Below are 27,854 nucleotides of genomic sequence, written 5' to 3' on the forward strand. Positions count from 1 at the left end.
TGTCGGCCCGAGTTTGTGTGGCCGCCGCCGCGGGAAGAGCGAGCGCGCTCATTTATTTTTCAACGGAGACGGGAAAAGGCGTTCGGACCGGGTGGCGGCGTCGCGCGTTCGTGTCGGCGAGTGCCGCGCTCCCCGCTGCCGTCTTCCGACGCGGCCCCCGGCATGGAGGAGCAGCCGAGCGCGCCGCCGGGCGGCGGGGCCGCGGCCCCCGCGCGGCCGGACGCGCCGCGCTCGGAGCGGGAGGAGGCGCCGCGGCGCGGGAGCCCTGAGGTGAGGAGCCCGCGTGCCCCGCGGAGCCCCCACGCGCGCCCGCGCCTCGGCGCCCCGGCTCCCGGGCGCGCGTCACGGGGCGCGCGGCGGGCGGCCAGCCCGCCTGGCCCCCGTGGACGCTTCTGGATTGTTCCTGAAAATCGCGACGGCCGCTGCCGCGGGCTCTGTCAGCCCCGGAGCTCTCGCCCCTCGAGGATGCCGAGTACCCCCAGCTGTGCAGTTTCACCCCGGGTTTTCTTTTTGTTTGTTTGTTTTTTAGTTATCTATTTATTTTTGGCCCTGTCTTGACGAACCCAGAGAGACACGCCGTGAGGCAGATTAGAATTTTTTCTTTCTTTTTTTTTAAATTATTTTTTTTTGGTGATGGTTACTGCTCTGACAGGTTACGTAAGCAAAATGGCTTGGTGGTTTTTGTTGTTGTTATTTTGTTGTGGTGGTGGTGGGGGGGCTTACGGTGAGCACAGCCGGTGGTCCGCCGGCGTCACTCCGCGGTCCGAATGGGATGCGGGAGATCGAACCCCGGATCGAACCCTGGATTGTGCGCCACCTGCTGCACTGCCCGCTCCGACCCAGCAGAAGCAGAATTGTTTTTAAATGAGCGGTGGGGGCTGGCGAGGCGATTGTGGTAAAGGCGCCCCAGCGAGGACCCCGCGTGTGGTCCCTGGAGCATCTCCCTGAGCAATGAGCCGCAGTAACCCCCCCCCCCGCCACCCCCTCCCAGCCCAGCCCCCCGCAAGCCCCCACCCACAGCGCCCCTGGATGTGCCCTGCCCCTCCAAAAAAAAATAAAAGTCGAAGAAACTAATTCATTCACCCTTATTTGACAACTATACCTAATTGACGACTGCTATTGATTGTGGGTAATCTTAATATTAAACTTAGACCAGCTTTCTGGTCACATAGAAAGGAGATGATCTTGTTTCTCTTGGACTTGGGGGGCTGGCCTTGCAAGGTGCTCGGGGACGACTCCTCAGTGCTCCGGGATGCCCCCAGGGTGCTGGTGGATTTCAGGGACAGAACTGGGGTTTCCTGCCTGCAGGGTGGTCCCAGCTGTAGGGGAAGACCTTTTAACACGAGGTCTCGCGGGGTTCCTCTCCTTGGTGGGCTGGTTGGCTGCCCACGGTATCTGGTTCCTGCTCTTCTCACGCCCCTCATTTTACACAGCTCTTGTGCTCTGGTTTCCCTGACCTTGGGCTGTTCTATGGTGAATGGACTTTATAATCTGAGTGTCCAGTCCTGGTAATGCTCCCTTTGCCCAGCCTGCTATACTCCGGAGTCTTGCAGTTATCTCAGTCCCCCAGATTCAAGGACCTAGAAGACTATATCAACAAAAGAGGTCTTCCATGTCCTTCCAAAGAGTCAGTGGGTTGGGTGCTTGCCTTGCACACAGCCCACCTGGGTTCAGTCCCTCACACCCGGTATGGTCCGCAGGGCCAGCAGTGATCTCTGAGCTCTGCCCACCCCACGTTCTTTCTCCATCTGAAGTCCTGTCATTATGTAGGGCAGTTTCAGAATTCTTAAGGTTTGTTTTTGGTTGAGTATTGTTTATTGAAGATACTTCATTATATTTGGTTTGGTTTGGGGGCTACAGCTGGCTGCTACTCTTGACTCTGCTCAGGGATCACTCCTGGCATCGCTGGGGGTGGGCAGGAGATGATCCTATGTGGTTCTGGGGATCTAACTCATTTCACTGCATTTGAGTGCCTGACCAATGTGTTCTCTCCTGCCCACTTAATTACATTGGATAGTAGCACAGCGGGTAGGGTGTTTTCCTTGCATGCGGCCGACCTGGCCGACCCAGGTTCGATTCCTCAGCCCCTCCCAAAGAGCCTCGGCAAGCTACCGAGAGTATCTCTCCTGCACGGCAAAGCCTGGCAAGCTACCCGTACCAAGCATCACAATGGAGACATTACTGGGCCCTCTTGAGCAAATCGATGAACATTGGGAGGACAGTGACAAGTGACAGTCTTAAAACTTAGAGATGTGCAATTTAAGGCTGAACTCGAGTGTTACATTAAAAACTGCTGCTGGGTGCTCCTTTCATATGTACTAAAATACTGCCTTGATGATCTTAATGATAGTGCAGGTTTGTTTTGTTTTTAATCTCAGATTGTTATTCCTTTCCCTAAGAATTAGCTAAATTTTTATGATACCTAATGTCAGTTTTTTTTTTGACTGATGAATAAATGCTACATTAAATAACATAGAATAATGTTACAAGCAAGTAGCATTGTCCTCCTGTTGTTCATAGATTTGCTCAAGCAAGCACCAGTAATGTCTCCATTGTGAGACTTGTTACTGTTTTTGGCATATAGAATACACCAGGAGGAGCTTGCCAGGCTCTGCCATGGTCGGGATACTCTTGGTATCTTGCCAAGGCTCTCTGAGAGGGGCGGAAGAATCGAACCCAGGTCAGCCGCATGCAAGGCAAACGCCCTACCTGCTGTGCTATCGCTCCAGCACAAAATAATGTTACATTAAAATAATAAATCCCCACAAGTTGTGAGCTTGCCGTGTGTGTGTGTGTGTGTGTGTGTGTGTGTGTGTGTGTGTGTGTTGGGGGCGGAGGGCAGTTAGGATAGAGAAGGGACCATTATACCAGTAATAGTTGGAAGTAATCACTCTGGACAAGAACTGAGTGTTGAAAGTAGGTAAAGGAATATGCCTGATAACCTTTCAGTATCTGCATTGCAAACCATACTGCCCAAAAGCAGGGAGGGGAGGGAGGAAGGGGTGAGGGAGAAGAGAAAGATAAGAAAAGTGCCCTGCTTTAGCGCAGGCAAGGGTGACGAGTGAACACGGAAGGGAGGAAGGGAAGTTGGGGACATTGGCAGTGTATACTGGTGAATGGATGGGTGTTGAAACATTGATCACTTGATCCCCCGTTATTCATTGATTTACTTGAGTGGGTGCCAGTAATGTCTCCATTCATCTCTGTTGCATGCTAGTGTAGCCCAATGGCATCTGTTCGTTCTAGGAACATGCAGAGCCTCAAACCAATCATTCAGGGTCTTGACGAAGAAGTCTGACTATCTTGTAGGTGGGCGTCCATGCGATCTTTTGACGTCCCGTGGAATCCAGTCAGTAATGGCTCTAGTCCAGCGGTTGTCTGTAAACCTCATTACGTGTCCAGCCCATCTGATTTTTGATGCCTTGGCAAATGAGACAGCGTCCCTGATTCTTGAGCATTGATGGGGATCAGAACTCCGGATTCTATCTCTCATTTGAGTGAATCGTGATATTCATGATGGAACATTATATGACTGAAACCCGATTATAAACAACTTTGTAACTGTGTGTCTCAAGATGATTCCGTTTATATTTTTTTTCTTTTAAAAATTAATAAAATACATTGCAGTAAAAAATATCAGAATTCTTGGGAAGAATTTTAGCTTAAATTCTGTTTCTAAGTTGTTTTTGGTGAAAGGATAATGGAGATTTTTGTGTTTTTATGGATAATGCACAGTTTTTGGACAATAAAACTATGAAGACATCTCCAAAACAAGTTGGTATATAAAATATAAGAGGTGTATATAATTATATATACTTACATATACATGGGCTGGAGCGATAGCACAGCGGGTAGGGCGATCGCTTTACACGCAGCCAACATGGCCGACCCGAGTTCGATTCCTCCGCCCCTCTCGGAGAGCCCGGCAAGCTACCGAGAGTATTCGATATGCCAGACACAGTAACAACAAAGTCTCCAATGGAGACGTTACTGGGCCCGCTCGAGCAAATCGACGATCAACGGGAGGGCCTTTACCTTTACATATACATATATGGCCAGTACTGTATGTAATGTGATAGATGAATATAGAAACTGGGGAGGATATCATTATTAATCTGTGTATTATATAGTAAATTGATGTAGGTTTTAGTATTTTATCTTGTTCTCAGTGAATTTACTTGAGCATCTGTCTTTCAGTTGATTTTTTTTTTTTTTGGCCTGGGTGCAATATGGTTTTGCCCACATCCAGTGATGTTCAGGGGTTACTCCCGGCTTTGTACTCGGGGATCACTTCTGACAGTGCCCAGGGATTGAACTCGGACATGTTCCATGAAAGGCAAGTGCTCCACCTGCTGTACTCTCTCTAGCCCCTGAGAACTGACTCCTGATCTGAGCTTGACTGAAAGCAGTCTAGAATTGGACAGAGGAAAGTTTATAGTGGTTTTTTTTTTTTTCTTTTTGGGTCACATCTGGCGATGCTCAGAGATTACTCCTGGCAGTGCTCGGGGGACCATATGGGACGCTGGGAATGGAACCTGGGTCGGCCATGTTGGCTGTGTGCAAGGCAAACGTCCTACCCGCTGTGCTATCGCTCCAGCCCCAGAAAGTTTATAGATTTTATGGTTTTTACTTTTTTTGTTTGAGGACTACTCCCAGCGATGCTCAGGACTACTTGTGTTAAGATTAGATTAACATAATAGAAATTTGGGACTGCCATTGGGTGGCAATGAGATTTTCATTTTCTTTTAACTCTGATTTTGATTTAAGGAAAAAAGTTCATAGTAACTATAGAAATTCTGAATGATGGGTTTCCCTGTCACTTTCAACTGAATACATTTCCTTTTCCTTGCTTCTGAGGATATTTTGAACTTGATTTCTGTTTCCTTTTTCTTTTGTTTGTTTTATTTTTGTTTTGGACTCATACTTGGTTGAGCTGGAGAGGACGGGGCTGCTCCCTGCTCTGTGCTCAGGCTCTATTACAGTGCCTGGGATCCAACCTGGGCCCTCAGTCAGGCAAAGTATGTGCTGCAACCCTTTGAGCTATTTCTCTGCCCTAATTCCACCCCCCGCCTCCGCTGGCCCCAATTTTATTTTTTAATCGGGCAGTTTCTGTCAATTTCTAGAATCAGGCTTAGAAATGCTCAGGAATTCGTTGGTTTATGCATGTGTAATGTTGTGAAAGTTAATTGAAAAGTTGGTTCATTGGTAATTTTAGAATGTTTGTGGAAAGGTCTATACCACCTTATGTAATGATAAAGTTGCCATTTATTAATAGCCACAATGGGTGTAGTATTAGTAGCCCTGCCGCGCATTATCTTATTTAATCCTTATAATAATCTCGCCCAAATACTGTTTACCATTGCCAAATGCCAGATGAGACATTATTATACTTTATAGATAAGGAAACTGAAGATCAGAGGTTAATAAGTAACTCCTCCAGGTTAGGAAGCTAGTAAATGGTCGACTGGGCTCTGTACTGAGGTGGCTCTGATTGTACCAGCTCACTTTTTACAAAGCTTCCCTGCCTTAAAAAAAATGTTAATGATAGTTGGAAATGATCATTCTGGACAAGAACCGAATGCTGCAGGTTGGGGGCAGGGGGAAGGCAGGGGAGAGAGGGGAAGGTGTCATAGAAGCAGACTGTGTCGGTGGGGAAGGAAAATTGAGGACATTGGTTGTGAGGATGGTACACTGGTGAAGGGATGGATGTTGGAGTATGGTATGACCGAAGTACACTCACGAACAAATTTGTAACTGTCTTAGGGTGATTCAGTAAATTTAAAAAAAATATATCTTGTTACTAAAAAGAGAGGGTAACTTGTATTAAAAATACATCATTTTTCTGTGCTGTACTCACTGGCTAGCTGCAAATGGTACTCTTCATTATGTGTGTGGAGTAAAGAGGTTTAAGGGATTTAGATTTTTAAGATGTTTTATTAACTATAAATTTTTTTTCTCTGAATTTTTTAGAAAAAGCAAAAATGTAGAATTGATGGCCAAGAAACAAAAGGATCTAAATTCATTTCCTCCAATTCAAGTGATTTCAGTGACCCAGTCTACAAGGAGATCGCTATTACAAATGGTTGCATTAATAGAATGAGTAAGGAAGAACTCAGAGCTAAACTTTCAGAATTCAAGCTTGAAACCAGGTAATTAAAAATAACCATTTCAAATTGAGTAGTGCATGTACATCCTCAAAGCTCTTGAAAACACTGAAAATTTAGAAATCACTCAGAATCTTACCATAAAGTGTTAATAACAGTTTAGACAGCAGCTGTAATTTATGTTCTTTGAATCTGTGTATGCAACTCTTGATTATTTCTATCAGTCTTTTGTTTTTGTTATGGGTCCATGCCTGGCTGTGCTCAGGGACTGCTACTGTCAGTACTCAGGGGACCATGTGGTAAGGGGATCAGATTGATCCCAATGTCCTGGATACAAAGGTTGTGCTCCAGCCTGTTCTCTCTCCATCCTTACTTTAGATCACAAAGCAGAATTACTGAGTCAAAGGCTAAGACTTTTTAAAATCTACCAGCAGTATATAAGTATATGGACCATACCATATCAAGGGTTTCAAATTATTTTTAGTTGTTCAGTTAATAGTTATATTTTGTTTTATTAACAAAATTGACTATTCCTGAGGCCAAAGAGATGATAGTAGAGCAGGTAGGCTTGCATGTAGCCAACTGGATTCAATTTCTGGCACCCACTTTGGTCCCCTGGAGTCATCTCTGAGGACAGAGCCCGGAATAAACCCTGAGCACAGCCAGATGTGGCTTCAAAACAAAAGCAAAACAAAAAGCAAAACAACAGAGAAACCAATTTTGACTCTTCGGTTTAAATTTTTTTGTTTTAAAATATAAATGAAAAGAACAGAATAATAGTATACATTTTCCCTGGGGTGATCTTGGGAGGGGGATTTTGGCCAATTTCCCATTCTGTGAAAGTCCTGGCAGCCACACTCTCACCCCAACGGCTGCCATCATGCCTCTGACCAGGCTCCATGCCTTAGGACTGAGCTCATGATTGAGCTACACAGAGATGCTAACCTGCCCCAAATTTCAGGTTCCAAGGGGGTATTTTTGGCTGAAATCTTGGGCCTTCTTGGATTTGATTGGTGATTTCCTTCTCCCCCCCCCCCCCACTTCCCTATACTTTGAATGTCCTGGCAACCACACCCATGTTCCACTGCTCATCTACTGGCTTTTTTTAAAGTTATGAGTTCTAGAGACTCATAAATAAGTCTTGAAAGACATCAGCTAGCCACAAAAATTTCTCAGATACCTTTTCCTGGCTGAGACCTCTTGGGCAATCTCAGGAGGGGGACAGGCCAATTTCCCACCCTGCCAAAGCCCCACCAGCCACATTCATACTCTTAACAGTTGTTGCCATGCCTCTGACTGGGCTGCCCAGTTATGCTTTGTTTTATTAACAAAATTATTTGGTGTGATATCTTTAACATCTCAGTAGAACACATCGAATGGGAATGTAGTGTAGAAGCTAATTAATCTTGACTAACAAAAGCATTAGCACAGAAGGCTTAACTTGCAACAACAGCTTTGTAAACCCCCAGACAAGGACTTAATGTCTCCATGGTGAGTTACAACAATTTTCACAAGTTTTCTTTCACTGAAATATTTTTTGATCATCCCATTAGCCATTTAGTGGTAACAAGCAATATAAAATAAATTATTGTGGGCCTGCTACAGGGGCAAGCATGAAGGCTGGTTGGCAAAATAGAGACAGTGGTGGAAAGAAGGTAACAGTGGTGGGATTGGTGTTGGAATAGTGACTGCCTATAACGTCATCAGGAACAACTTTGTAAACCATGATGTTTAAGTGGGAAAATAAATAAATTGGTCAAGGAAAACTTAGAAAACATTTTAATTAGCTGTTAAGTGGAATAACAGTGCAGCTCTGTCTCTGTATGTATGTACATCTCATTGAATAATGAGATGTATACATAACATTTTGAACAATAAAACCACTTTAGTTTTGTTTGGGCCATTGAGCACTAATCACCTTTGGAATCTAAAATGCATATAGATTTTTGATAGATAGTGAACTTCTAGGTATCATGAAGATTGTGTGTAATGGAAATTGTTCATGATTCTGGAAACCCCTGAATTTTTATTTTTCATAAGCAGTGTTCCTTCCCTTTTTCTCTAAATGAAGCTTTCCTATTTTTCAAAAGAGCATGGGTTAATTTTTCATTTCTATATTGTCTATGTCATAGTGCATGAAAAATAATTTACTTCATTTATTTGCTGCCGCATTGTATTAAGCTTGTGTAATCTATAGCTTACAGAATATCTTTCTGAGCAAGATTTTTGCCCTTTTTTAGGGCAAAATGAAGATCTATTTCTCACTTTTACTCACTGTCATGCATATAGAGAGCTTGATGTATGTTTATATGTTGATCGAAAAACATAGATTGCCACTCAATACCTCTTTTGCAAACCACAATACCCAAAAGGAGAGAGAGAACAAAAGGGAATGCCCTGCCATAGAGGCAGGATGGGATGGAGGGATGGGGATGGGAGGGAGACTGGGACCCGTGGTGGTGGAAAATGTGCACTGGTGGAGGGATGGGTGTTTGATCATTGCATAATTGAAATCACAAAAATTTATAAGTCTACAACTACCTCATGGTGTTTCACTGATGAAAATTAAAAAATAAGAAAAGAAAAACATAGAATTTCAAAATGTAATAAATTTTCATGTGCTACACTAGACTTTAAAGTTACAGCTATAACACAGATATGTTCTCCACTTTGGAAGACTCAGTGTTTTTGAGAAAGCACACAACCACAATATCACATCTTGCCAATGCTATAAAAGAGCAAGTAGAATTTGAGAATGTACTAAGCAGCCTGTTTCAGGAAGAGGGGTGACAGTTGAACTGATGAGCCAAGTGGAAGGGGGAGATAGAGAGAGAGAAGAGACTTTACATTTCTGTTTGCATGTTTTCTGCCACATGATCTTACTTGTTACTGTACAACCAGTGTTACAGAACATGAAACCATGATAAGGCAATGCCTTGTAGTGTGTTTTATGTGCAGTATGCCTACCATGGGGAGTAGGAACATTTGCAGATAATACTGAGATGATAGCACAGTGGTAGGACGTTTGTCTTGCACGCAGCCAACATGGCCGACCCAAGTTCGATTCCTCCGCCCCTCTCGGAGAGCCCGGCAAGCTACCGAGAGTATCTCACCCATACGGCAGAGCCCGTGACGTATTCGATATGCCAAACACAGTAACAACAAAGTCTCCAATGGAGACGTTACTGGGCCCGCTCGAGCAAATCGACGAACAACGGGAGGGCCTTTACCTTTACCTTTACTGAGATGATATGATATGATGGAACTCAGTGCTGATACCTGCTTACCTTGTAAGCAGAAGGGAGTCACTGGAGGTTGGTTAGTTTTTTGTTTTTTTAGCAAGAAAGTGGCATTAGTGCTTAGTTTTTAAGCAAAGTAAAGAAGCAGGAGGGCTGCTGGAGTGGAGGAGTTTGCCATAGTCCAAGAAGCTAATGGCAGTCACACCAGCAAGAATTATGCATGACCAGATTTTGAATACTTTTCTGAATTAAAATTGGCAAAACCAGTGATAATTAGGATATGGAAGGACAAGGGAGATGTCAAAGTCTAACAAGTTTTTCACCAAAGCAACTGGAAACTCCTTAGCAAATAAAAGTTAAAAATACATGTTATGGGGCTGGAGTGATAGCATAGCAGGTAGGGCATTTGCCTTGCGTGCAGCTGACCCGGGTTTGAATCACAGCATCCCACATGGTCCCCTGAGCATCGCCAGCAGTAATTCCTGAGTGCATGAGCCAGGAGTAACCCCTGTGCAATGCTGGGCGTGACGCAAAAAAAACAGAACATGTTATCCCTCAAGTCATGTACTATTAAGTGATATATTAAGAAACCCACATCTCACTTAAGGGCTTACTGACATTGTTCTTCTGCATATAGTTTACTCTGGATAGAGTATCTTATTATTGAGTCTTCCTAACTAAATAGATAGCAAACATTAAACTTCAAATGTTACGTTTACAATGCCTTCATATTTACTTGGATTTTTTGGGTTGTCTTACTCTGGTTTATCATCTGCTCGTCTGCAGAGCAGTCAGCTCACAAAAATTTCTTTGTTGGGAATGCTCTGCCACAGAGGCAGGGTGGGATGGGGGGATGGGTGTGGGAGAGATACTGGGATCCATGGTGGTGGAAAATGGGCACTGGTGGAGGGATGGGTACTTGATCATTGTATAATCGAAACCCAAGCACAAAAATTTGTAAATCTACAAGTGTACCTCATGGTGTTCCACTAATAAAAAAAAATGTCTTTGTTGCTTAGCACCAGTTAACAGGATTAAGAAAATTAAAAAAAAACACTGGTATTTGTCCAGTGGAAGAATTCAGTATTAATTATAGTTTTCCTATTATATATGCTATCTCATATAAGGCAGTATGACTGTGAGGAGCGGGAAACCTTTTTTCTGCCAAGGGCCTTTGGATTGTCTATAAAATCATACAGTTTTGTATATGATTTTATAAACAACCATATACAACTGTTGAGACAGGCAGTTGTGAATGGCTGAGGAGAAGCACCGAAAGTTGTCTCTTCATGTACCAAGATTCTTCATGTACCACATGATTTTATGGGACTTGTGTGGCTTGTAGGCTATCTATAACCTACCCCTAATGTATACTGACAAAGTTTATAGTTTGAAGGATAATCTGTATTGGAGAATGCTCTTCTTAGGTACCTGCAAAAATGAAAATTTATTTGTAAAGGGAAGTATTTATGACTTAACAAAATTAGTTCTTTGCTAACTCAGAATCTTTGCTTTCTTTGCCCTTAATTTAGCTACCTTTCTGAAAATCATGCCGTAACTCTTACTCTTTTGCCTAGTATCGGGTAAGAATTCAGATTCTTAATTGAGAAATGCACCAAAGGTTAATTTCATTCTTATTTTTTCTCAGAGGAGTGAAAGATGTCCTGAAGAAGAGACTAAAAAACTATTACAAGAAGCAGAAACTGATGTTAAAGGAGGGTGGTTGTGTGGACAGTTACTATGACTACATTTGTATTATTGACTTTGAAGCCACTTGTGAAGAAGGCAACCCACCTGAATTCATACATGAAATCATTGAATTTCCTGTCGTTTTACTGAATACCCATACCTTAGAGATTGTAAGTTCCATTTTTAAATTTGGCAGCAACTTTTCTGAGGTTCACTGCGAAGGCAGAGGAGCTTGATTACTGTTTAAACTGAAGTGGTGTTTTGCTCTTTCTGTACACCTGTTTCAGCTTCAGTGAGATAGAAAACTGGAATAAAACAGTTTCAGAAGAATATGACTCTTCATTTCCAGGAGCTGGATTATAGTAGATTCCCATTCCCACCTTTCATTTTGATTGTACATCTGGCTGGACATCATAATTTCCCAGGGAGTAAAAAAATAATCCTACTTTGCTCTGATCCCAGAGATTCTGGTTTAGTGGGTGGAGGGGGCGAGGGTGATGGGGCTTGATGTCAGTCAGGTTTGAGAACCATTACTGTAGACTAGTATGTAATCTGACAGCGATTATTTACAGAATCACCTTCCATTAGAACTGGTTATCGTCCTGATGAAAAGTTTATGGGGAAATGACTCATAACCTTGGCTGCTAAACTTATATGTGCTTTGGCTACTGTTGTCAGTGATTTATTAGTTCAGCAAGTCAGCAGAATGCCTCAAAAGTACAGTTTGCCTTATAAAAATCTGAGGAAGAATCTTAGATTATCTGAGATAATCTGAGGAAGAATATTTTATTTAGCCCAGAGTTAATTTCGTGGTATATCTCATGCCACCAGCTTGCTGGGAATAAATATAAAGACTTCATGTATTAAAATGGGTAGTTTTACTTTATTTTTTATTTATTTAATTTTTTAAGGCCAGGCTTGTTTAGAGCCTCTTTTAGTTTTATTCCTAATCTGCCAATTTGATTCCCTGCCCAAAGCAGATGAGAAGTTAATAAATTGAAAAGAAAAATTACAGCTGTGAATGCAGATAAACTGGCATGATCCAATAGACATCACTTCCTAGCTCTTATTCAAGAACATCATTGTAGTAATAATTCTCTCTTGTTTTCACTCTAATGACTTGTTGTTTATTTTGTTCCCATCACAGATAAACATGTTGTGATCTTTTGTACTGTAAAAAGACTGCTTCATTCCACTTCCTGTCAGCTGTGCCATTTATTTGTTTCTTTATGGCAAAGTACTTTGAAAAAGTAGTCTTTGCTTCCTCCCATTCTTATAATCCACGCAGTTATTGGTTTAAATTGTGTATTCAGTCACATCACTACATAAATTGCTCATTAATTTTGGTAGAATTGGTTGTTGCGTACTTGGAACACTTTCTTAAAGCGAAAGAAAAGACTTAATCCCTAATACTTTCTCTGTATACATCCTCTCTCAGAGCACTCATCTGGTTGGATAACTTTTAGAATCTGTATGCTGATACTTTATAGACACCACCTAGACCTGAATCCAGTCTACTGCTTTGACAGGTCTGGTTGGACATTTAAATAGACATTCCTGGTTATACCTACTCTCAACCTGTTTCATCTTTGACTTTCCTTATCTTCAATGATGATAACTCTAATTGTTCAGTTCGGAAACCCTGGAGTCATCCAGGATTGCTGTTTCTCTACATCACATACTCAGACCAACACTGTCACTGGTTCCTTTGTCTTCAAAATATATCTGAACCCTTTGGGGCCAGAAAGGTAGCGAAGTGGTTAGGATGCTTGCCATGCACCTGGTTAACCAGGGTTCAATCCTCAACATCCCATATGGTTCCCTGAGCACCTCCAGGAGTAATTCCTGACTGTAGAGCCAGGAGTATCCCCGAGCATCTTTGGGTGTCCACCCAAAAACTTAAAAAAAAACAAAAACAAACGAAAAAAACCTAGCCACTTAACCGCACTGCTTTGACTAGTCCTGAGTTCAAATCATTTTTTCTCTGGATTTATCACGTAACTGGTCTCTTTTTCTAGCCTTGTCTCCATCTAAGAAGCCAATTCTTTAAGAAAAATTGGTTCTTAAAAAATAAAAAGGGGGGCTGGAGAGAGAGCACAGCGGGTAGGGCATTTACCTTGCACGCGGCCGACCTGGGTTCGATTCCCAGCATCCCATGTGGTCCCCTGAGCACCGCCATGAGTAACTCCTGAGTGCAGAGCTAGGAGTAACCCCAGTGCATTGCCAGGTGTGACCCAAAAAGCAAAAAAAATTCAAATAAAAAGGGCCAGAGAGATATGGTATAAAGGTCAAGCCTTTATGGTGTTCCTCAAACCTCGTATTGTTTTCTGGTACTGCCAGGCAGCCCCTGAGCACAGAACCAGGTGTGGCCCTAAACAGCAACAAAAATATAAGCTCATTTCTCTCCTCTGCTTCAGATGCTTCAGTGGCTGTCATTAATCCAGACTAAATAGGCCATATTTTATATCTGCCTTCTCGTTACCTAGAATTGTGCTGTCATTGATGTGTGTATTGTTTACAGAAATGCCAGGCGGGCTCCTCCACCTCCTCACCTCCCTGAGCTTTGACTAAATGCCTTTCCCTTAGAGGTCTTGCTGCTTGTTTCCACCTTCCTTTGACTCCCTTTTGCCTCCTCCCTAGTCCCTTTTCTAAACCTCACTTTCTAAATAGTTCTATCTGATCATCTATTTAATGCGGTTCCTTAAACACTGTCTTAGCTGCTCTATTTTATTGGCAGGAGCCGTACATGGTAGAACTTATGGTACACTCTCTGAAGTACCTGGGGACAACATGGTACGAAGGATCAAAGTTGGGCCTCCTTGAAAGGAGGAATTCTAGCCCTATGAGCTACCTTCCTGGGCCTTGACTTTTTTCCAAAAATGCTCATCTTCTGTTAATTTACCATGTAATTTATTTAAATGATTGTTAAACATTTAGTCACTCATATAATATCTGTACTGCAACATTGTTCTTTTTTATTGAAGTTTTGCTTATATATTCCCAGTTTGTAATGGTAAGGGAAATTGCAGCATATGTATAAAATATTTTTCTTTAAAATTATAAAACACAACATTGATCATTAAAAGACTATATACTTGGATGTGACTCCCCCCTTCCCCCAATAGATTTTATTTGTGAAATTCAGCTAAGCAAAATTTTCTTTCTGCAATAGAGAGTTGGTAAGTAAAAAGCACCTAATTTTGAAGTGCAAATGCTCAGGTAACATTATTACAATCATTTATGATTTATGTCATCAGCTTAATAGCTTGTATGTAAGAAAGAATTCTTAGAAGTATGAACATTCACTTTTTATCTTAATCACACATTTTTCAATCACAAAGAGTATTTGATTCCTAATTTTTAACAAATAATGTGATTTGGCTTAGGGAGACAGTATAGGGCCAAAGGAAAAAATAAACCCTTAGCAATCTGAGTCTAATAAGACGCTTTACTCATTCACAAAGTTGTGAATGGAAAGTAATGAGGTAAGTATGAAAGCTGCCTGAAGAGGCTAAAAGTGGTTACAAAAATATACCAGTAACCTTGTGATTACTACAAGTAATCAGTTTTTCAGTTTTTCACTATTTAGTCAGTTCTTCACTATTTAGTGCAGTTTGATGGAATTTTATTCTAAAGATTGTTGGAATATTTGCTATTACTTCAAATAGAGAGGTTGTTTGGGGGTTCTAGCAGGGGAGCACAGCTACTTGTATACCCTTGACTGAAGACTGGTCAGTCTCTATTCGGGGAAGGCCATCCTCTTCCACCGAGCATCAGCTTCAGGATGGAGTGATAGCACAGCGGGTAGGGCGTTTGCTTTGCACGAGGCCAACTTGACCAACCTGAGTTCGATTCCTCCTACCCTTTAGGTGAGCCTGGCAAGTTACGGAGAGTATCTCCACCCTCCCACGGCAAAGCCTGGCAAGCTACCCATGACGTATTACATATGCCAAACACATTAACAACAAGTCTCACAATGGAGATGTGACAGGGCCCTCTCGAGCAAATAGATCAACAACAGGACAGTGCTACAGTGCTGCTTCAAAGACATTCACTGCTATTTAGAAAGCTTACTATGTTGAAGTTGGCTGGAGCGGTAGCACAGCGGGTAGGGCGTTTGCCTTGCGGGTGGCAGGCCCGTGTTCGATTCTTCCCTCCCTCTTGGAGAGCCTGGCAAGCTACCGAGAGTATCCTGCCCTCACAGCAGAGCCTGGCAAGCTCCCTGTGGCATATTCGATATGCCAAAAACAGTAACAACAAATCTCACAATGGAGAGGAACAGTGGGATGACAGTGCTACAGTGTTACTATGTTGAAGTAGAACAGATGTGAATAGACTCATTTCTAAAATATTACAAACAGTATTAGTAATATTTTGCTCATCAGGGAAATGTTTACTTAAATTATAGTTTGAAAGGTTTAAACAAGTGCTTTTAGACACTTGTTTTAATCTTAAAAATCTTTTTAATTACAAAATTGAATTTTTAACTGAAGATTAGAGTGCTCTGGGAGGGGAGAATTATCCTTAAAATGGTAAAACTTGAGAAACATCAGTGCCGTCAGTACCTATAAAATGTAATATCAGGTTGCTGCTTTGGTCATGTTTTATGTGTCCTGCAAGTGAAGTCAAAGAAAGTGCTTTAATCTACTGTCCTTTCTTGTAGGAAGATACATTTCAACAGTATGTGAGGCCAGAAATGAACACACAGCTTTCAGATTTCTGCATCAATCTAACTGGAATTACTCAGGTTACAATTCTGTGTTCCTTATTCTAGAATGTGAAAGATTTGAAAATAGATTTATTTCTTACTTTAAAATGTTTCTTTTGTTAGCAGTTTTGTCTGGTTAAATATATTTTGCATTATGACTTCAGGGAAATAATTTACAGACATAATTTCTCATAACAAAGCAAGGCAGTGGTTTCCTGGGGATGGGATGTAATGTATTACCAAGGGGCACCAGGAGACTTGGGTTGGTCATTTTTTTCACATCATGATTGTGGAGATGGTTTTATAGGAATACACAAATAGGTAAAATTTCATTCATTTTAAATATGTACCATTTACTGTACATAATTTATATTCCAATAAAGTAGTTTTCAAAAGCAAAACATGAAAATGAACAAAACTTATTTCCGGTACAATTTTTCTTAGCCTTTTAGAGCTGCTTATAACATGTATAATTTAATTTTTTTTAGGTTTTTAATATTTGGTTGTATTTGTAGTATGGAGACCCCTTTGTTCATTTTCTTAGTTTCTTTATTTAGTCATTGATTCTCCTGGAAGGTTTTTAGTGTATGCTGTGTTTGCCAGGGTATGAGGGATGCAAAGATGGTCAGGTGAATCTCTGTTCTGTCATCAGCCGACTTGACAGAATAAATCAGGAGGACACCTAGAATAAACTGGTGATCATAAGATGTTAGTGCATACCAGTGCTTTATCAAAGGGTATTAGGAGCATCTATAAAAGGAGCTTCCTGTGATAAAAGGAATGGGAGGGCTCTCCTAGAGAAAATGAACTCAGTTGAATTGGTAAATTTAGACTGAGTTATAGTAGAGAAATAGGTTTTAGTAAAATGGCTGGGCATTTCTAGTGTGCAGGATGGTTCACATATCCATGATCTGCTTAAAAGAAATGGCTCTACATAAGGCTTAAGTGAAGGAGGAAGCAAACTAGATCATGGAGAGTCTTGAGAATTTGTTTGTATTTAACCTTGGAGAGTGTTGGAAGCGTTGATGTGAATCAGATTTACATTTCAGGAAGATTAGCTGCAGTATATAATTCTTGAAATAAATGTGAACTTTGAGGGGCTGGAGAGATAGCACTTAGGGTCGGCACTTGCCTGCGATTGACCTGGGTTCAAACCCTGGCACCCCGTATTGTTTCCCAAGCCCTGCTAGTAGCGATTCCTGAGCTCTGCTGGGTATGCCCCCCTGAGCCAAAAAATAAAGAAATGAGGGTTGAGATAGAAAAACTATTTTATTTTAATTATTTTGTGGGGGTTTTTTTGGGGGGGGGGATTAATTTCGTGATTTCCAGGATTGAAATTAAACAGGTCAGTCCATGCAAGGCAAGCGCCATAATCCTTGCATTCCCTCTCCAGCCCAAGGAGAAACTTGGTGATTTTTAAGTGAGAGGAAATTTTCCTTTCTTCATGCCAGAGCCTCTAGCTTGAGGCCTTAAAATAAGAGATTCTCAGGACTGATTTTAAGTATTAATTTGGGGATATTATAAACTTTACTTGAAAGCTATTAATACTTGGCTATAATTTTAATTACCTTAAAGATAAAATGTTAGGACCTTAGCCAAGGAAATCAAGAAGAGTTTAGGAGATAAATAAGACTTTTCTTTCTGTTCCTTTCCATGTAAAATACCTGAGTTTTTTGTAGTACAATATTTAATGGCCCTGATTTTTATGATTGTGTTTGCTTATCCTCAGGATCAGGTGGACAGGGCTGATACTTTCCCTCAAGTGCTAAAAAAAGTTATTGACTGGATGAAATTGAAAGAATTAGGAACAAAATATAAGTATTGCATCTTAACAGATGGGTGAGTATTTTGGAATTTTGTTATTTTTAATCTACTCTTAAAGATTGAAGATGTGCTTAGAAAAATTTGTAAGTCTACAACTGTACGTCTTGGTTTGTCACTAATAAAAATTTTTAAAAAATGTGTTTAGAATACAGAAAGACATTATTTGTTAATGATTCTAAAATTGATGGATTTGTATTTTGAGTCTGTTATTGATCTTAAACACAAATGAGCAATGTTTATGCTAAATGATTCAAGAGTTTTGGGTCATGGTACAGAATATGTAATTTTGTAAATACCTCACATTCTGAGACAGATTATTCAAAATCTCTGCTACTGGAGCACTAGCAAAAATAGGTGATATCTACGGAAATAATTTGGATGGTGAGGACAAATGGCTCAAATTAGTTGGGAATTGTGTCTAAGGATATTATAAGTGCAGGAACAAAAGGATTTGGGGTACAGGCACTTGTTTTTAAAACATACTTGAAAGTTTGCCAGTATAGCAGATAAGTTTTCCCCCATTAAAGGTTACAGTTTTTACTGTTGATCTGAGTTCTGTTGCCTCAGAAAAGCCATGTGTGAACTGTTATAATTTCCATATTATGTGTAGTATTCTCATACTTTATTACATGATTAGTGTTGTAGTGTTTTTTTCAGTGTTGTAGTATTTTTTATTAGTGTTGTAGTGTTTCATGCTTTATTAGAACAAATTGCATCCTAACCACTTGACTACTATCAGCTACTTTGTCGCTTTCAAGTATTCATTGTTTTTAAATTTGATAGCACAGCGGGTAGGGCGTTCGCCTTACAAGCGGCCAACATGGCCGACCTGAGTTCGATTCCTCCGCCCCTCTCGGAGAGCCCGGCAAGCTACCGAGAGTATTCGATATGCCAGACACAGTAACAACAAAGTCTCCAATGGAGACGTTACTGGGCCCGCTCGAGCAAATCGACGATCAACGGGGGGGCCTTTACCTTTACCTTTACCTCAAAGAACTTCTAAATATGAGAAACCTTACATTAAAGTAGGCTTAGTGGATTATCTTAAGCAGATTGAACAAATTCTCAACAAGACAGAAGTCTGCCCAGGTGATCCGAAACATAAGAGTGGTGAAAATAATTCTTAAAGATGGGTATAATTAGTCATCCAGTGGTCTTAGCACTAGTTTCCATTTGGGAAAAGAAAATTAATATGCCCAATTCTTCTTTTCTTTGTTTTTTAAAGTTTAGTTTTGAAAAAATGTCTCGAGGGAAAAGAAGTTAATTTTCTAAGCTTGATGTTATATATCTCTCTCTGAAAAAGGAATGTGATGTTTGTTAATAAAAAACCTAAGATGATTTAAACTTTTTATTTGTAAGAATAGCCTAGCATTTATCCTATTCTGTTTTTCCTGTTTTTGATTCATAAGTTCATGGGATATGAGTAAGTTTCTGAATATTCAGTGCCAGCTAAGCAGGCTCAAATATCCATCTTTCGCTAAAAAATGGATCAATATTCGGAAGTCATATGGAAACTTTTATAAGGTAAAATTTCTGTGTTATATGTATATATTATATTCTATAGTGATAAATTTATTTCACTTAATTAAGTTGTGATTTATAAGGTCTTTTCACAGAGAATGGTAATGTAATTTAGTTGTTAAGTTCCATATTCCAAATTAGTGAATAATTATATAGCTTAGAGAAAATTTTCTCGTTATTGAAATAGATTTTACTATATATTCATATATATCTGATATTTAGTAACAGATTTGAAGCTGTAGTAATCAACATGTAGACTGTGGAATAAATGCATCCTCTGAATTTTCATTTTATTAGTTGATTCTTAATATATTGTACATTTTTAAAATAATATGGCTGATTGGAAAGATTGTACAGGTGTTACAGCACATGTCTTTAGTGCAGCTGACCCTAGTTCAATCCCTGGCACCAAGTGGTTCCCCAGGCATTGCAGGGTGTAGCCCTGAAGGCCCTGCAGGGTGGCCAGGAAGCTTCTGCACCACAAGGCCAAGTCAGCATCTTTGGTTTTGATTGAGAGTTTTGTTGCAGGGTGGGGGATGCTCTGAAGTACTTGTTAATTTTCATTTGCTAACTTTTCATGTTTCTAAATTACACATTTGTGCTACTTTTTGAATTTTCAGTTTGAGATATCTGTTGAGTTCTTAAATGGAAGATAAAGATTTTAAACTCTGTTTTAAAAAGGGTACCATTTCCTGCTGTCCTACCAGTTCCTGCATCTTTATTAATATGGTCATTTTGCCCTTATAATGAAATCCTTAAACAGTGTTAATAATTGTGTGACAATGCAGTGTAGTCAAAACTTTTCCTTAGATTTAGTAGTTTACTTTTTTTATTATTATTATTATTTTTTGCCTTTTGGGTCACACCCGGCGATGTACAGGGGTTACTCCTGGCTCTGCACTGAGGAGTCACTCCTGGCAGTGCTCAGGGGACCATATGGGATGCTGGAAATCAAACCTGGATCGGCCGCATGCAAGGCAAACGCCCTACCCGCTGTGCTATCACTTCAGCTTCTCAGTAGTTTACTTTTGTAGTTCCTTTCTAATCTAGAACTTTGCTATCAAATTAAATCATTTCTTGGTCAAAACATCGGAAAGTCTGCCAGTTTTAGTTTTCTTTTTTGCCTTGTATATTACCCTTCTGGGACCTTTAAACTCTTTGTTCTTTGGAATTCTTTTAAAATCATCCTAAATTTTCTTTACTTCTCTGCTATGTGTTAGATCTTGAATCATCTGCTCTTTCCCCTGATAACCTCATTTTGATAACATATCCTGGTGTAGTGTCATGAGAAAAGATGATTTTCTGTAAAACTTCTACCCACTTAATCACCCACTTACTCCTAGAACTCCCTTAATATATACTTCCATGAGAGTCATTTTCTTGGAGTTTATTTCCTCTGTTTTGGGACCACATCTGTCTGTGCAAAGGGCTTATTCCTGGTCCTGTGCTCAGGGATTATTCCTTGCTGTATTTAGGAGACCATGAGTACGGGAACAGAACCTTCATCAGCTACGTACAAGGCAAGAGTCTCACCTGCTTGGGGGCCAGAGAGATAGTACAGTGGATAGGACATTTGCCTTGTACGCGGCCAACCTGGGTTTGATCTCCAGCATCCCATATTGTCCCCCGAGCACTGCCAAGAGTAATTCCTGAGCGCAGAGCCAGGAGTAACTCCTGAAAATCACTGGGTGTGATCCAAAAAGCAGAAAAAAAAAAAAGTCTTACCTGCACTAGTATCTCACTGGCCCTCTTGTTTTTCCTTATAGTTTTGTTATGTGTTCTCTATATTAACTTTGACTGTTTTAAACTTGATCTGCCTGTTTTTGAACACGATTTCCTTCCTTTGTAAGGATTAATAATTCATTGTTAGAAATTTTTCTTTAAAGACTGCATAAATATTTGATTATGTAACAGATTTTGTTCATCTGTTGAGGGACATGGGTTATTTGTACCTTTTGATTATAACAGTGTTCCAAAATACTTGATGAGTCTCTGCTTTCAGTTTTATTGGTACATAGAGAATTGCTGAACCATACAGTAATTTTGGGCTTTTTACATTTTTTGAGGTATTTTCATACTGTTTTCCACCGTGATTAGAAACGTTACATTCTCTGGGAGTGATAGCCCAGCAAGTGTTTGCCTTGCATGCGGCTGACCTGGGTTCAATTCCCAGCATCCCATATGGTCCCTCGAGCACTGCCAGGAGTAGTTCCTGAGTGAAGAGCCAGGAGTAGCTCCTGTGTATCGTTGGGTGTGACTCAAAAAGCAAAAAAATGTTACATTCTCATCAACAGTGCACAACAGTTCCAGATTCTCTTTATCTTTATCAATATTAGTTGTTTTTCTATCTCTCTCTGAAAATAGTGGCCAGGTATGCATAAATAGTATGATTAACAATATTGTAAATCCTGATACCTCAATAAAAATGACATAAATTTTAAAAAGTTAGTAATGACCATCGAGGGTCAGAGAGGTGGTACAGGAGTAAGGCATGCAGCCAACCCTATTTCAATCTCTAGTACCACTTATGATCTCCTGAGCATTGCCAGGAGTTAGCGCCAAGCTCTGAGCACAGAGCCAGGAATGAAATCCTGAACACTGCTGGGTGTGGCCCAACCCCCCTCCCCCCCCCCAAAAAAAGAAATGATAATAATAGTGGCCATCTAGGCATGAAAAACAAAAAAAAAACAGTGGCAATCTAATAGGGATGAAATGGCATCTCTTGTGGTTGTGATTTGTGTTCCTTCAGGATTAGTGATGTATCAACTTTCCATGCGCTTGTCCATTTGTATTTTCATTGAGAAAGGTTTTAACTTCTTAATCAGTTTTTATTGTTGAGGTTTAGAAATTTATTATAGTGTATTTTATCAAATAATAGTCACTACCACATAATTATCATACTCTGCTTTTAAGTGATACTAACACAATTTGGGGGATAAGGAGAGGGTTTGGGGCCTACCTGGCTGTGCTCAGGGCTTACTCCACAAGCAAGACAAGTATGCGTTACTGTCTAAGACCTGGCACAATTTTTTTCCCCCAAAGCTTTATATAGAAGCTGGAGTCATAGTACAATGGTTAGTATGTTTGTCTTGTCTTGCACATGGCTGACCTGGGTTCAGTCCCTGGCTCCACATATGGTCCCCTAAGCTGGTCAGAAGTAATCCCTAAGCATAGAGCAAGTAAGCCTTGAGCATTGCTGAATATGGCCCCCAAAACCACACCAAAATGAAATAAGACAAAAGCTTCATATAATGGTCACAACCCAAATTTTGCCCAAAATTTAGCATAATATCTGATTTTGCAGTGAACTGTGGTATATTCTGAGTGCTAATCCTTGTTTTCAAATATATCATTTGCAGATATTTTCTCCCAGTTGATAACTGGCCTTTGGTACAGAAATTTGAAATTTTTGATGGAGTTCAGTTAATTCTGTGGTTGTTTGTGCTTTTGCAGTCACAACAAACGAATCCAGTGACATGAATTTTATAAACTGTTTTCTTCTGAGTTTTTGGTGCTTTTAGCTTGCTGGAAATTAGACTTTTCAGCCATTTTGAGTACATTTAAATGGAGTAGAGGAATGAGGTCCAGCTTCATTCATTTTTGCATATAGATACTCAGTTTTCTTAGCACATTTGTTAAAAAAACTGTTCATTCCTATTAAAATGTTCTCAGTGCCATTGTTGAAAACCATTTAACATTCATGAAGTCACTGTTTTTCTCTTGATTGGTCTTTATGTCTATCTTTCTGTTTGTACCTATTTTGATAAACTGTAGTTCTATAAGTTTTAAAGTCAGGAATAGTAAAAAAAAATTTTTTTTCAAAATTGCTTTGGTTATTTGGGGTTCCTTTAAATTTTATATAAATTTTAGGATGTAATTTTGTTTTTCTGTAAAATGCTTATAGAGATTTTGTCAGTGATTGTATTCAGTACAACATAAATTATTTTATTTTTTTTTTCACAATTACAAAGTTGATTATGATTGGTTTTCAGGCATACAGTGTTCCAACACCCACCTCTTCACCAGCGTACATGTCCCACCATCAATGGCCCTAGTTTCCCTCCTGCCACCTCCCACCCCTGTCTCTATGGCAGGTACCTTATCCCTCCCCCCCAATACTTTAGAGTATAACTCTTGCCTCTGTGACTGTTATTCTATTTTTTTTTGACTCGTTTGTATAACAGTAATTTTTAACTTTTTGTTTTTTGGATAGTTCAGGATTTAGGACCACAGGGCCAGAGAGACAGTACAGTGAGTGGGGCACTTGGCTTGCATGCAGCCAACTCAGATTCAATCCTGACACTACATATAGTCCTCTGAGCTTAGAGCCAGAAGTAAACCCTGAACATCTCCAGGTATGACCCAAAAACCAAAAAAGAAGAAAAAAATGCAACTCATTTTTGTGTGTTGCTTTTTTCTTTTGTAGTGTGTGACTTGTATTTATGTACTCATTCAAATAGGTTTTTCATGGACTCCTAAGCAAAATTTTATACCTGTAAGATAATGTTAACTGCAAAGATTTTTTTCCTCCCAAATTCTGATGCCTTTTTGTTTTTTATTGATTACTTGGTCTTGTTAAGAACTTCAAAAAAAATGGGGCTGGAGCGATAGCACAGCGGGTAGGGCGTTTGCCTTGGACGCGGCCGACCAGGGTTCGATTCCCAGCATCCCATATGGTCCCCTGAGCACCGCCAGGAGTAACTCCTGAGTGCATGAGCCAGGAGTAACTCCTGTGCATCACCGGGTGTGACCCAAAAAAAAAGCAAATAAATAAATAAATATATTTAAAAAAAAAAAGAACTTCAAAAAAGTACGTTGGATGATAATAGAAGTTGTAAAAGTAGTGTCCACCTTGTTTCTGTTCCAGAAGAAAAAGCTTTTTTGGTCTTTCATGGTTTACCATAGTCACCATATGTTCATTTGGGTTTGTACATACATAATCTTTTATTATTTGTAAAGTAGAAATTATTCTATTTCTAGTTTTTAATTTTTTTATGAAGAGGTTTTGCTTTTGTTAAGAGCTTCTTTGCATTAGTTGAAACAATCATATGCCATTTTCTTTCTAATAATGTGGTATGTAGCATTGGTTGTCATTTTTTGCAGCATACTGGTATGTTAGTAATTAAAAGGTGAAAGACTGATGTGACCTGAAGAGAAACATCAAGTTAGTTTTTTAGTAATTAATGCATTTTGGTCATAGTGCAAAAGCAAACAATTTAATAGACTGCTGAATTTATCGGAATTCTTTTTTTTTTTTTTGAAATAAATAGATTTTATTTGGAGGGTTTTTAAGGTATGGAGGGGGAGAGAGTGAGAGAGAGAAATGCACTCGAGAGAACGTGGGGTTCTCCAAGGGCGGGGCGAGCCCCTACATACATCCTAGCATTAGACATGAAAGCATGAAAGTACACATCTCAAGAGGGGAGATGCAGGCAACACATGTACTCGGGTAATGCATGGGCTTGGGCAGCATATGAGCTTTACTGGTATTATTATTATTTTTTTTTTTAGTGAAACACCATGAGGTACAGTTGTAGACTTACAATTTTTTTGTGCTTGGATTTCAGTTATACAATGATCAAATACCCATCGCTCTACCTTTACTGGTATTCTTGAGGATTTTTTTCAGTAATATTTGTAAGAGATAGTGGTCTGTAATTGTTTTGTTACTGTTGTGTTTGGATTTAAGGGCCACACCTGACCATGTCAGGGCTCATCCTGCTTCTGTACTCAGAGATCTCTAGAGATTCATGTGTAGCACCGGAGATTGAAATGAGGTCTACATGTAAGGCAGGCACCTTAAACTCTCTACTGTCTCCCCTGCCCGGTCTATAGTTTTTTTTTTACAGTGTTTTTGGTTTGGGGTTGGTATTCATTTAGAGCTGCTTTATTGAACTCTTTTGTCTCTCTTCTTCAGGTTTTTTTTGCTTGAATTGTTATAAATTCTTATTTAAATATTTGGAAAAATTCACCATTAAAACTCAACATCGGGGCTGGAGCGGTAGCACAGGGGGTAGGGTGTTTGCCTTGCACGCGGTCGACCTGAGTTCGATTCCCAGCATCCCATATGGTCCCCTGAGCGCCGCCAGGAGTAATTCCTGAGTGCAGAGCCAGGAATAACCCTTTGCATTGCCAGGTGTGACCTAAAAAGCAAAAAAATAAAAAAAAAAACCTCAACATCTGGTTCTGAGCTTTTTCTGTTGTTGTTGGGAGGTTATTAATTCCACTCTTCTTTTGGTCTCATTAAAACTGTACTAACATTCTTCAGATTTTCTGTTTTCATTATTCAGTTGTGGTAGGTTGTCTGTTTCTAGAAATAGTGTATTTCACCTAAGTTTTTGGAATATATTGAAAGTTATTTTCAAAAGTGATATTTAGTGGAAGTTTCACTGTGTGAAATGCACTGTGATATTATGGCTTAAGATGCCCTAGTATTGTAATGCTTTTGTATAATTTGTTTTGTGATTCTCCTAACAATATATTTTTTCAATATATATTATATATATATAAAATAAAAGGCCCTCCCGTTGATCGTCGATTTGCTCGAGCGGGCCCAGTAACGTCTCCATTGGAGACTTTGTTGTAGAGTGTATAAGTTTTGGTATTTGTATAATACCACACAACAGTGTCTTCTTTATTACCTTCAGTTGAGAAAGACGAAATAAATTTTGCTTTATCTAAGAAGTTAGTCAAGTTAAATAATGCGTTTAAAAAAGTACCCAGCAAAGGGACTAGTTTGGGTTAAAAAGGTGAAGAAGTTCAACTTAGATACCCAAATCAATATTATTTCACAAGTGTTTGTTGAAATTTTTAGATATCTTGAGGATTAAATTTTTTTAAATATCAGCTTTTATGATGGGGATAGGGAAAAGGAATTGAGTCACATATGTTTGTGGTTGGGGTTCTGATGTTGCTTACAAGACCTTGTGGTGCTGATGTGCAATCCTGGGGTTCCTGCAGGCAAAGTATGCATTGCAGCCTTTTGAACTATATCATCCTGGTTCCCCTTGACAGTGTACTTTTACAATATCATTTTATTTATTTATGTTGGCCAGGAGTTATGGACTGCATCTGGTACTGCCTAGGGGCTCTTTCTTGCTCTGTTCTCACTAGAGTCACTCCTTGTGTTCACGGGACCATATGTGGTGCTGGGGATCAAACCAGGGTCTGTTGTTTTCAAGACATGCACCTTAATCCCTTTAGCATCTTTCCAGCCGAAAATCATTTTGTGAAAGAAAAATATGAAGGTTTGCTTAGTTTTTCTCCATTTGATTGGTAGAATTTGTCTGCTCTTTAACCTGTTTTTTTTTTTTGCTATAACTTTTTAATTTCTTATACTAAAGAATTATTGCACTTAGCTGTTTGTTTATTTTTTCAGGTTCCTAGAAGTCAAACAAAATTAACAATAATGCTTGAAAAACTGGGAATGGATTATGATGGGCGGCCCCACAGTGGCCTCGATGACTCTAAGAACATTGCTCGAATAGCAGTTCGAATGCTCCAGGATGGTTGTGAGCTCCGAGTCAACGAGAAAATCCATGCAGGACAGCTAATGAGCGTGTCCTCCTCGTGTCCAATAGAGGGCACTCCAGCTCCACAAATGCCCCATTGCAGAAAATAACAGCAGTGTTTGCCCCTGGATTGTTCACCATAACGGGAGATTTTTCCAAAGAGGTAGCAGAGGAATATTTACGGAAATTGTTCAGCAGTGCAGAATTTCAGCACCTTAAACGTCTACAATCTCACTACAGTTGTAGCTATACATGTGTGGGAACAGACTCCAGGGGGAGGGCATAATTAATTTCTTGTCACCAGCACTTTTATACAAGCAGTATTTGTTATCCAGAAACACTTCCTGCTTAGAACTGAATTTTATAATTCAAGGTGTCTGAGATTCCTGTGGTTTTAAAATGAAAAGGTTTGTTAGCTCTCCCTTGAACATCATCTCATTGACTTTTATAGTGCTTGATTATTTCTACATTTGCATCTTTCCTTAAAATATACAAGTAATTGCGAGGGGTGGCTTATCTAGCCTTTGGATTTTGAGACTGTCTTATGGATTTTTAAGTTTGTCTGAGGTTTAACTGTTTATTATAATTGTTTATGAAGTACTTGGCACACATAGCTGCCTACATTCATTTTCAATTGGAAGACTTGTGATAGAACGTAAGGCCTGGTTCACCTTCAGTTATTGATGAGAATTAATGGCAAGTCAAAAGAAAATACAGTTTAAAGAAATAGGAAGCTATACTTCCACTATACATAGATAAATCAGTGGTGAGCAGTGGTGCCTCCTTATTCTTAGTGACCATGCTTTGAGGTAGACTTAAAATTAAAGATCACCACTTCATTTTACATTTGTATCCAGTGCTATGGATTAGGTTAATAAAATCAAATACTGCTTTCTACCAAATCTTACGTTTTTATTACTAAAGACTGATTTTAGATAGTGCCTAGTCTGTGTTGAATAACTAACTTTTTAATCACTTCTGAAACCAAAAATTATGATCACAGATATATTGATTACAGATTTAAAGTTCTTATTTAGAAGCTAAAGGTACCTATTTCAGAATTGAACTATCCCATATCACTGTCGTAGAACACTCCGTTGATGGGATTTGCTTTTATTTTTTAAATAATAATTGTGATGCTCTTCTATTTTCATTATATAGTATAATAAGATGAATAATATGAAGGTCTCCCTATCTCAATTCATAGGAGACATGTAAGCGTTTTTTCTCATAGGAGAATTCTCTACATAGTTCTGTT

The 27,854-nt window shown here is 39.8% G+C and overlaps 1 protein-coding gene across 1 annotated transcript; it reads left to right on the forward strand.

Annotated features, from left to right (window-relative positions):
• On the forward strand, positions 1-27,854 carry ERI1 (exoribonuclease 1). The gene is made up of 7 exons (XM_056116825.1): positions 1-270; positions 5,971-6,149; positions 10,992-11,202; positions 15,696-15,779; positions 17,470-17,579; positions 18,974-19,088; positions 26,464-27,854. Exons 1-7 carry the CDS (start codon positions 163-165, stop codon positions 26,704-26,706), a joined length of 1,050 nt encoding a protein of 349 aa, XP_055972800.1. The 5' UTR covers positions 1-162; the 3' UTR covers positions 26,707-27,854.

Source organism: Sorex fumeus, unplaced genomic scaffold, assembly GCF_029834395.1.
Source record: "Sorex fumeus unplaced genomic scaffold, SorFum_2.1 ptg000033l, whole genome shotgun sequence".
NCBI lineage: Eukaryota > Metazoa > Chordata > Mammalia > Eulipotyphla > Soricidae > Sorex > Sorex fumeus.

Coding starts and splice junctions, on each gene's coding strand:
- ERI1 (XM_056116825.1), top strand. CDS start 163: ATGGAGGAGCAGCCGAGCGCGCCGCCGGGCGGCGGGGCCGCGGCCCCC. Junction 11,203..15,695: donor ATACCCATACCTTAGAGATT/GTAAGTTCCATT, acceptor CCTTTCTTGTAG/GAAGATACATTTCAACAGTA. Junction 17,580..18,973: donor TATTGCATCTTAACAGATGG/GTGAGTATTTTG, acceptor TTGATTCATAAG/TTCATGGGATATGAGTAAGT.